Genomic DNA, 10,617 nt, shown 5'->3' on the forward strand with positions numbered 1-10,617 from the left:
ATTTTTCCCTTTACATACATCAAGGCTCCACGAATGTCATACTGTGCACAAACCATGGATTTACAATTGTTGCTACTGTAAGACTTGATGAACATGGTGACTCCTATTTTGGCACTAGCTTTTGGAATGAAATTGCAAAATTTTATGTACTGATCGCTGGCACTAAAATTGCATAGCAGATAGAAGGGCCTGGTCATGAGATATATGCTAACTTCCCCGACAAAATCATCCGTCCAGACTTTGTTTGAAGTAAGTTTTCTTTTCAACTATCTACATATGTTGACTTACCCAGCAATGTCAAATGAATTGTGTAGTATTTAAGCAACCAATTGCTATTCCCTTATCTTACTATATTCCTACCTAATAACTTCTAGTTGCCAATACACTTTTCTATTGCCCTGTTTTAACTAAATATTCCCTATACTCCCATTTCTATCAGAAAGCGTCGCTGACAAGGAGACTCCGGCGGTGGAGAACGGGGCTGCCAACAAGCGAAGGTGGGGCGAGCTAGAACCGCAAGCGACTCCAGCAGACCTAGACTTAATCAGCAGCCTCCCCGATGATATGTTGAGAGTCATCATCTCCCTCCTCCCAATCAAATATGGGGCGCGGACAACCCTCCTTTCCCGGCGGTGGTGCCCCCTATGGAACTCCAGCCCTCTCGACATCATCGACACCCACGACCTCTGCCATGGCTATCGCAAAATCTTGGATGCGTTCTCCAAGATCCTCAGTAGTCACCTTGGCCCAACCAAAGGCCTTAGAATGGGAAAGTTCCGTTCCAACGGCAAGGACCGAGCCAAGCTTGACGACTGGTTCGGATCCCCCGCCCTAGATCAGCTCGAGGAGCTCACATTTGATGATGGGCATATGCGGTCGCTGCCAACATCCGCACTCAGCCTCGCGCCCACGCTGCGCGTTGCCAAGTTCAGGAACTACCATTTCCCACCCCTTAATGACGCGCCCTCTCTTATTCTACCATGACTGAAGCACCTCGAGCTCATCGTTGTCTACCTCTCAAAGGGTGACATGGAGCGCCTGCTTCGTGGCTGTACTGCACTCGAGTACCTTCATCTTCAGGCGATCAATGGGTTGAGTACCTTCCACATCACCTCCATGACTCTCCGGACTATTTATGTGTGTTGCTGGTGCGGCAGGAAGACATCACAAAAGGTGGACCACGGTATGGTCATCCAGGACACACCTGCACTTGAGATATTACTTGTAGTTGATCAAGAAGGTCCAACAAGAATCAATGTCATTTTTGTGCCGAAATTGACAGTGGTGGGCTACTCGTCTGACAAATACTCTGAACTTGTTATTGGATCCACACCCGTTCAGGTACAACAACTGCCTTCTACCTCTCCTTCTACAAATTAACATTATTTCTAATTTGAAGATGTTTGTTTGTCTGCCATTCAGAAAATGATTCCGACAAGCTTGACCCCGAAACTATGCACAGTGAAGGTCTTGGCACTAGAATCTATCGGGCCCGACCTGGAGTAAGTTGTCAGTTTCCTGAGATGCTTTCCGTGCCTGGAGAAGCTATATATCGAGGTGATGTTCCTTTCCTGTTAAATGTTAACCATAAGGGAGTTCAATTTGTGACACCTTTTTCCAAGTTTACAATGACAATGTACTACAAGTTCTGAAGGTTCTTTTGGAGGATTTCAGTACATACATGCCCCCCCATATTTGTTGCTTGATCCATATGGTTACAATCAATAAGAATTTCTCCTTTGGATTCATCTGTACTAGTTTTCTTAGGGAACTTTTCATCCACTCCAACCTCTTGTGAAGAAGGCTACATTTTTCTAGAATGTAATCAAATGCCCGTGTTAATCATGTCAGATCGAAGATGGCATGTTAGTGCATTTTACAAATCCTGCAAACCAAATAGCTAGGCCTGTAGTAATGTTCAAAACTGCATGTAGGCACTAACGCGTTTTCTTCTTTTGCAGATAAGATTAGGCCCAGTGGTTGATAATGTGATACAATATAACAATCACGTTGAATGCCTAGATCTGCATCTCTCAGAAATTACTTTGAACTCCTACCGAGGGACCATACCGGAGATTATATTCGCCAAGTTCTTTGTTCTCAGAGCAAGGGTGATGAAGGAAATGAGGTTTGCCCTACATTTATTTCACAAAAATGAATGGTTTGTTGATCAGCGCCGGCGCCTGCGCCAGAATGGAGTAGGCTCCAAAAATGCTGAATTTCATTTTGGAACTTCATATGACAGAGTAATCGGAAGTCATCGGGTCAACCCCATACATGACTTCTCAGTGGCTGGCCCCTTTGCAAAAATTGTGAGGTTTCGAAGCCAGACTTAGAAGCGGTGATATTAGTTTGAACCTCTCTGGTATCCATATTCAGCGCATCAGCGCGAGCATTTGCAACTGATGAGCTGAATTTCATTTCTAATATCAGTTTGAACCTTGTAATCTTCGAATTTGAGACATATAACTCTGGAATTTGAACCTTGTAACATTTCGAGCTTTTGTGGTACAATCGTTGAAATGGCATCGTATGAGACACGTATATTGCTAGCACTATTTTGACCTTAATATGCAATGGTCTTAGATTTTATTAACCATTCTCGAATCAGTTTACCTTGTCGATCTCACAGCACATGATTTGTATAGCTAACTCGACTGCGATCTTCGACAATATTGCACACAGTTGGTTTCTTCCACCGTCTGCAGTGTAGATCGCAGAATTAATTCTCGCACTCGAGTGTCCATCATCACCCTTCTGTGTAACTTTGACCTCATCACCCAAGGGTAAACTTATGACCGAAGTCATTCCACACACTTCATTTTTACAAAGCCTTTTGACAATAAACGCCCACGATTTGTCCCTCTTCTAGCCGACGCATCGCCAAACTAGCTGGGCGGGAAGCTTGCACTGTAAACAGCGCGGTAGCGCGGGAACAGGCTCTTTGAGCCCACGCCTGGGGTGCGGTGTTGTCAAGCGTGCACTGGATTCTGGAATCCTCCGCTATGAACGCTGTGACAAGATGTGACGATTACAGGCCATCCAGCCCCCATTTATTACAGCGGCCATTTAACCTACCCTTGTGTCTCTTCAACCTTTCGATCGCTTTCCATCATTGCAAGAAGCACACCCACCACGAGAAATTCTTAGAGGGTATCCTGCGCGGCTCCAATGGCTCTCCGAGCGGCTGCCGACGACAAGCAGCAGTTCACCATGCGTGACATGGTAGACACCCACAGAAGGTTCATGGACCTCTCAGTGGTGTACACCAACGACCCGGTTTGGGCGGAGCACTCCATCCACATCATGGAGCTGTTGCTTGCTGAGGAGAAGTACAAGGTGGTCGGGTTCGACCTCGAGTACACCCGCGCTCGTGTCAGGTCTCATCCCAAGGTCGCCGTTGCCCAGATGTGCGTGCGCCACCACGTCCTCGTCTACCACTACTGCCTGGCCACAAGGCCTTGTGAGTGTTTCGCCAGGTTTGTCAACAACCCCCACTACATGTTCGCTACGATGGACATCACCAACGACATAAAGGCGCTCAAGAATTCGGGCATCACCTGCCAGAATCTTTTCGACATCCAGGGCCAATACAAGATCAGGGGCAGCAAGGAGCATGAGAATGACTCACCGGTTCACCTCGCCGAGGCCATCATCGACCCCTAGTACAGAGACATGAAGGATTCGTGCAACAAGGACAAGCGTGCCTGGCACTCGGCCTGGATGGAGAAACTCGACAAAACTCATGTCGTGTACGCGGCCAAGGAGGCGTACACGAGCTATGACATGTACCGGCGGATCGTTGACATGAGGAAGTCCCTCCTTCCCCAAAACAGGCAAGGATCCAGCCGGAAGCAGAGCAATGGCAAGCGTCGTCGCAACAATAAGTAGATAATTAGATCCTTGTTTCTCCTACTTTAGTATGCATGTAATTGCTTACTTTGGTGTGTGCAAATGTTATGTGTGTAGTCACTTGTGTAATTGTATGCTTAATTTGGTTATGCAATGCTGACTTTTTAAGTATATATGTTGAAGCTCTGTAGGCAGAGCATAGATGGTGTGCGGACAAAGAAAATCACATCGCACACGGACTAAACAATGGAACCCGTCGGTGATGTTTTCATCAATCACTCACAATTGTATACCAGCAATCGTTTGCTCACAACGCACACGTCTTATTAGCAACAACCATATGTGTTCTTATCGGTCTTGAGACACATTTCTGATTACAGACCTGTTTGCCGCGTATCACACACATCTTGTTAAGTTGAACCGTTTATGTTCTCATGTCTCAACGCAAACAGTTCATCCGAGTGAACCGCATGCCGTATATCACACACACCTTTGATCTGGCTGACCGTTTCTTTTGTGTTGCCTAATCACAAACAGTTCATCCGAGTGAACCGTATGATGTGTATCGCACACATCTCCATCTGGCTGCCCGTTTCTTTTGTTCCTCCTCATCGCAAATAGTTCACTAAACTGAACCATATGTCCTTCATCGCACACACAACTAAAACCTGAACTGTGTTTGATGCATCCGTCATCGCAAACGTTTTACACATTTTTTACGGTTTTCATACAGCACCGTTTGCGATTATGGCATCGCACACAGTTTCTCGAAGGGTCTTTGATCGTAGTGTCGCGCTAACAGCATCCTGCAGTAGTGTGAATTCTAAAACTGCTCAAATATGGTTTGTGATCCGAGTGGGTGGATTGAATTGATGTTAATTTGTTTGCTTCACTATGTTTATTTATGGCTACTACTTGTTCTGAGTCATGCATCTACACTTGGTGTGACTGTTGTGTACATGATCCCAAGCGTGTTGTAGTTTAGCATGGATTGATGATCTCATATTGGAGAGTTCAAGGGCACATAGGCAGTGTTCTTGTATATCTAATCTGAGCAGTTGATTTCACCTGTAGCACTTCTACTTGAAATGTGATGATCCACGTGCTAACTATTTGCTCTTTATGGTATTCTTGGATTTTGCCCTATTTCCGGTTAAGATAATATGTTAAATGCAGCCTTTTCAGATCACCGAAGACTTCTCGACAAGTTGGTGCTGTATGGCCTGGTTGAGCTCAAGGTTAACGGAGACGACAATTGTCAGGTCTACCTACCGGATTCAGTTTTGTGTTTACTTTTTGAGAATAGTATATTTAGCATCATTAGTACAAACATGCTCTACTAGTACTTATCTCTTTCTAGATCTTTTTTAAGCAGTTTTGGGCATTGTCTAGTCAATTTTACCAAACTCCTGAACACCATAGATTTGTGCGGCAACAGGTGGTCAATCAGGTTAGCATTCTGAATTCAGGCATTCCATCCCCTCTCATAGTAAATTCACTGTTATTTTAACACTGACCCCCTTGCATAAACACCAGTGCAGCACAGCCGTATGTACAAGAAGCAGAGCGCATCAGTTCATGCTCGAGCCCTGAAGAAGGTAGCAATGTTTGGGTTTTGCTCAAGGATGTGGGACACTATTTAAAGTATGTTAAATGCAGACAATGTTGTTGATTTATGAGAATTATTTATTTACCTAGTGGATCCCCAATTGTATATCTGTCCCTATCAATGCAAATGCTGAGCCATGTTCCCTTTTTATTTCTCTACATTATATTTTCACTACCTGAAGGGGTTAGTATGCTCCTTGTCTTTTTCATCGATATGCACCGCATTATTTTTCCGTGTCATTCTTCTGAAGAATCTGTAGTTTCTGAACCTCTATTGGTAATGCTGCAGGGTTCTAGTGGCGATGCCGACAGTCGTCGAGAGGTTTGTGGACTGGACGGTGTCGTGGCTGCCGATGTATGGAGATGCGAAGCTGTTGGTCGTCATCTACCTCTGGCACCCCGGCACACGAGTAAGCAGTCGATCAGACACCCCGAGCCCGAGAGATGATCAACATTTTAGATAGACTTGATTCGGTATGTGGCCAATTCTGAATCTGAATCTTAATGGTATTCGGATTTCAGGGTGCGGGGCACGTGTACGATGGCTTCCTCCATCCACTGGTGGCGTGGCATGAGGCCGACATCGACCGGGGCCTTCTTGAGCTTAAGGCTAGGGCGAGGGACGTGACGGCGTCACAACTCAAGGCGGCGGCTGCCATCGGTCCAGTGTGGCTCGTTGAGGGTGCCCGCTGTGTTTCATCGCAGATGCAGGCCGTGAGATCAGGTCGGGAAGGCGCCACGCATTGACGAGTGAGCCAATTTTTGGATCGGACCATAACAACGTGTCTTAGTCTCTGACGTCTAGAAGTAGTGGTAAAGTTTTGAATTTGCATGGCAAGAACCACTTACATAGGTAGCTGACACACACAACACTGTGTTTACACTCTTACTTATGTAAAAGATATGAATTATACACGAGTTGCCTCTACAATGAGGAACTGTGATAGTAGATACGGCAATTGTGTGATAGAATTGAATTGATTGATTTTATTTTTTAAATTTCTAATAAGTTAGTAGTAGCATGGGGAAAAACTGCTCGCTACTAGTACTTAGGATACTAGTAGCGTTGGTATTGTAGACACGCTACTACTATTTCATTAGTAGTAGCGCGGGCATGAAATAGCAGTAGCGTGGGTGGCACACGCTACTACTAACAAAGTGAGTAGTTGCACGGGTTTAGCCCACGCTACTGCTAACTATTAGCTGTAGGGCGATACTAGTAGCGCGGGTACCCGCGCTGCTAGTAGCCATTTTACCCACGCTGCTAGTAGCCTTTCCTAGTAGTGACTTCTTGGCGGTAAAATACACGCCGTAACACATCTTCTGGTAGTGCGAGTAGTTCTACTTGGAGGCGGAGAGCACCTCGCTCAAGTAGTAGACCAGGTGTTGGACGGCTTGGATCTTTCCCTTCTTTGGACGCTCGATCACCACCATCGTGCTGATCGACCGCGAGGTGGAGGCAATGTAGAGCAACAGCGGCTCCTTCTCGCTTGGTGCGGCCAGGACGGGGGCGGTGGAGAGCATATGCTTGAGATCCCGAAAAGCCTCGTCCACCTGGTCGTTCCATTCGAACGGCGTCGTCTTCTTCATCAGGTGATACAGGGGAAAGGCCCTCTTACCCAGCCGGCTGAGAAACCGGCTGACCGAGGCCAAACAGCTAGTGAACTTCTGGACATCGCATAGCTGAGCCGGCTTGCGCATGCGCTTGTTGCCCTTGATCTTCTCCTGGTTCGCCTCAATGTCACGCTCCGAGACGAGCAACTCAAGTATCTTTCCAGCCGAGACGTCGAAAATGCATTTCTCTGAGTTAAGCTTGACCCGGTACTCGCACAGGTTAGCAAAGGTTTCCTTCAGGTCGTCCAGGACGTGAGCTGCTGCTTGGTCTTCACCATGATGTCGTCCACATAGACGTGGATGTTGCGGCCGAGTTGCGGCAGCAGGCATTTCTGCATGCAGCGTTGGAATGTGGCACCGACGTTCTTCAGGCCGAATGACATGGTGATGTAGCAATACGCCCCGAAGGGCGTGATGAAGGACGTCTTCGGGGCGTTGGTCGGGTCCAGCTTTATTTGGTGATAGCCGGAGTAAGCATCCAGGATAGCCGGTGGTGGAGTCGATGACTTGATTGATCCGCGGGAGGGCGAATGGATCCTTGTGGCAAGCCTTGTTTAGGCTGGTGTAATCGATACACATGCGCCAGGTGTTGTTTTTCTTCAGGATGAGGACTGGGTTGGCCAGCCACTCGGGGTGGAACACTTCAATGATGAAGCCGGCCGCCAAAAGCTTGGCGACCTCTTCATCGATGGCTCTTCTCTTCTCCTCGAAGAAACGACGTAGGGGTTGGCGGACAGGCTTGGCGTCCTTGCGAATGTGGAGTTTGTGCTCGGCGTACTTCCTCGGAATACCCGGCATGTCCTTTGGGGTCCATGCGAAGATATCCTGATTCTCATGGAGGAAGTCGACGAGCTCGCCTTCCTATTTGCTGTCGAGGCGGGTGCCAACAACAATGTACTTGTTGCAGCTGGGGTCTTCCGGGTTCAGCTTAACCTTCTTGGTCTCCTTGGAGGGGTGGAACGAGGCCTCGTCGGTCGGCTCCTTGGTCGGGGCCGGCACGGCAGGCATCTCATTGGCCAGAGCGACGATCTGGTCGAGCTGGCGCCGCTCCTCGGCTATGACCAGTGACTCGGCCAGTTTGGCGCCATCTCGAGCACACTCCAGTGACTTGCGGTAGTCGCCGGTGATGGTGATGAGGCCCTTCGGACCCGGCAGCTTCATCTTCAGATAGGCGTAGTGGGGGACCGCCATGAACTTGGCGAGTGCAGGTCGGCCCAGCAGTGCATGATACGCGCTGGACAAGTCCACCACCTCGAACCAGAGCGGCTCGCGTCGGAAGTGGTTGTTGTCGCCAAACGGGACATCGAGCCGGATCCGGCCGATCGGGGAGCAGGAGAGGTCGGTATGATGCCATGGAAAATCGTCCGGGTCGGCTCCAAGTCTTTGGCCTCAAGGCCGAGCTTGGTCATGGTGTCGCGGTAGAGGATGTTGATGCTGCTGCCGCCATCGATGAGGACCCGGGAGAACTTGCACGTGCGCTGGGGCGTGACTATGGCAGGGTTGAGGACGAGGGCGTAGCCACCCGGGTTTGGCATGACGACCGGGTGGTCTGACCGAGCGCTCTGACCAGTGCATGTACTCTGGCTTGGCCGGGATGACGGTGTTCACCTCCTGCCGGAGCAGACGCTCACTACGCTTGGCGTCGCCGAGGCTGGTGAAGACGACGTAGGTTGCGTTCTAGTCGGGGTAGACGTCATCTCACATTGCGCCGCTAGTCAAAGGAGGAGGCGGCTGCCCTGCTCCCAGAGCCGGAGCCGGAGGAGGCGGGATGTCGCCTCACATGATGCGCTTGGTGATGGCGCACTGCCGAAGCGTGTGGGTGGACGGCCCCGCGCCGTTGTGGTGCTTACAGAGAGCGTCAAGCATCTCCTCGAAAGTCATGGCGGGTTGCCACGCTGTCTTGCCGGTTTGCCAGCGTTTGGCAGCTGGCTCGGCCGCGGGTGCCTGCTCGGCGGCCGGGATGAGCCGGTTGTCATAGCGTTGAGCCGGCTGGTCGGCCTTTCACTTGTTGTTCTGCTGGTTGTTCTGTTGTCGGCTGCCTTCGCCGGTTAGCTTGGGGAGGGGGTTCGGTGTCAAAACCGGTGGATCTCGGGTAGGGGGTCCCGAACTGTGCGTCTAAGGCGGATGGTAACAGGAGGCAGGGGACACGATGTTCTACCCCGGTTCGGGCCCTCTTGATGGAGGTAAAACCCTACGTCCTGCTTGATTATTCTTGATAATATGAGTAGTACAAGAGTTGATCTACCACGAGATCGAAGAGGCTAAACCTAAAAGCTAGCCTATGATATAATTGCATGTTGTCCTACGGACTAAAACCCTCCGGTTTATATAGACACCAGAGGAGGCTATGGTTACACAAGGTCGGTTACAAAGGAGGAGATATCCATATCCGTATTGCCTAGCTTGCCTTCCACGCCAAGTAGAGTCCCATCCGGACATGGGACGAAGTCTTCAATCTCGTATCTTCATAGTCCAACAGTCCGGCCAAAGGATATAGTCCGGCTGTCCAGAGACCCCCTAATCCAAGACTCCCTCAGTAGCCCCTGAACCAGGCTTCAATGACGATGAGTCCGGCGCGCAGTGTTGTCTTCGGCATTGCAAGGCGGGTTCCTCCTCCGAATACGCCACAGAAGAGTTTGAATACAAGGATAGTGCCCGACCCTGCAAAATAAGTTCCACATACCACCGTAGAGAGAATAATATTTCCACAAATCTAATCTGCTGACACATTTTGGCAGCATGACATCACGCCACGACCTGGTAATTATTTGAACCATTTTTCTTTAACCAGCCCCGCACATAATGCGAGGCGTTTTCTTGACACGTCTTCTCCAAGCAGAGATCATGTTCCCCTTATCACGGGATTCTCATCAATACGGACGTACCCAACCGTGCCACCAATTACGGTGCTTGGGGGATAAGCGAGTTTTACTAGGTTAGTGGGGGCGAACAGTTTCGTCCGCCCTTATAAAGGGATAAGGTCTCACTTTTTTCTACCCACGCCTTCTTCCTCCTTGCTCGTCCATTCTCGCGCACTCGAGCTCCAGCGCCCAAGTCCGCATCCTTCTCCTCAACTATCCTCAACTCTCCTCAAACATGTCCGGAGCGGGAGGCAAGTGGATGGTCTCCTCCGTCACGGAGGGACACATCAAAAAATTACGTGAGGCCAGATACTTAGCCGCGGATATCGCACAGTGGCTGCCAGCCGTGGGGCAGATCGTCCCTACCCCGGAACCTCATGAAAGGGTGGTTTTCCTCCCCCACTTCGTCCGTGGACTAGGGTTTCCCCTCCATCCATTCGTCCGCGGCCTTATGTTCTATTACGGACTGGACTTTCATGATCTGGCCCCAAATTTCATCCTCAACATCTCGGCGTTCATCGTCGTGTGTGAGGCTTTCCTCCGCATCCGGCCCCACTTCGGCCTGTGGCTAAAGACCTTCAATATCAAGCCGAAGGTGGTTGGTGGCCAACAAGCAGAATGTAGTGGAGCCATGGCGGGCAAAATGCCCAACGTTATATGGATCGAGGGATCCTTCGTGGAG

General features: G+C 49.4%; 2 protein-coding genes across 2 annotated transcripts; one reads left to right on the forward strand and one right to left on the reverse strand.

The window, feature by feature from the left end:
* Positions 1 to 5,022: 5,022 nt before the first annotated feature.
* On the forward strand, positions 5,023 to 6,239 carry LOC125546898 (putative HVA22-like protein g). The gene is made up of 4 exons (XM_087516851.1): positions 5,023 to 5,114; positions 5,228 to 5,302; positions 5,750 to 5,870; positions 5,983 to 6,239. Exons 1-4 carry the CDS (start codon positions 5,023 to 5,025, stop codon positions 6,205 to 6,207), a joined length of 513 nt encoding a protein of 170 aa, XP_087372977.1. The 3' UTR covers positions 6,208 to 6,239.
* Positions 6,240 to 7,935: 1,696 nt separating this feature from the next.
* LOC147980220 (uncharacterized) lies at positions 7,936 to 8,265 on the reverse strand. Its single transcript, XM_087515520.1, has one exon. It carries the CDS (start codon positions 8,263 to 8,265, stop codon positions 7,936 to 7,938), a length of 330 nt encoding a protein of 109 aa, XP_087371646.1.
* Between the last annotated feature and the right edge of the window lie 2,352 nt (positions 8,266 to 10,617).

Source organism: Triticum urartu, chromosome 3A (genome assembly GCF_056163025.1).
Source record: "Triticum urartu cultivar PI428250 chromosome 3A, HENAU_Tu73, whole genome shotgun sequence".
Taxonomy (NCBI): Eukaryota; Viridiplantae; Streptophyta; class Magnoliopsida; order Poales; family Poaceae; genus Triticum; species Triticum urartu.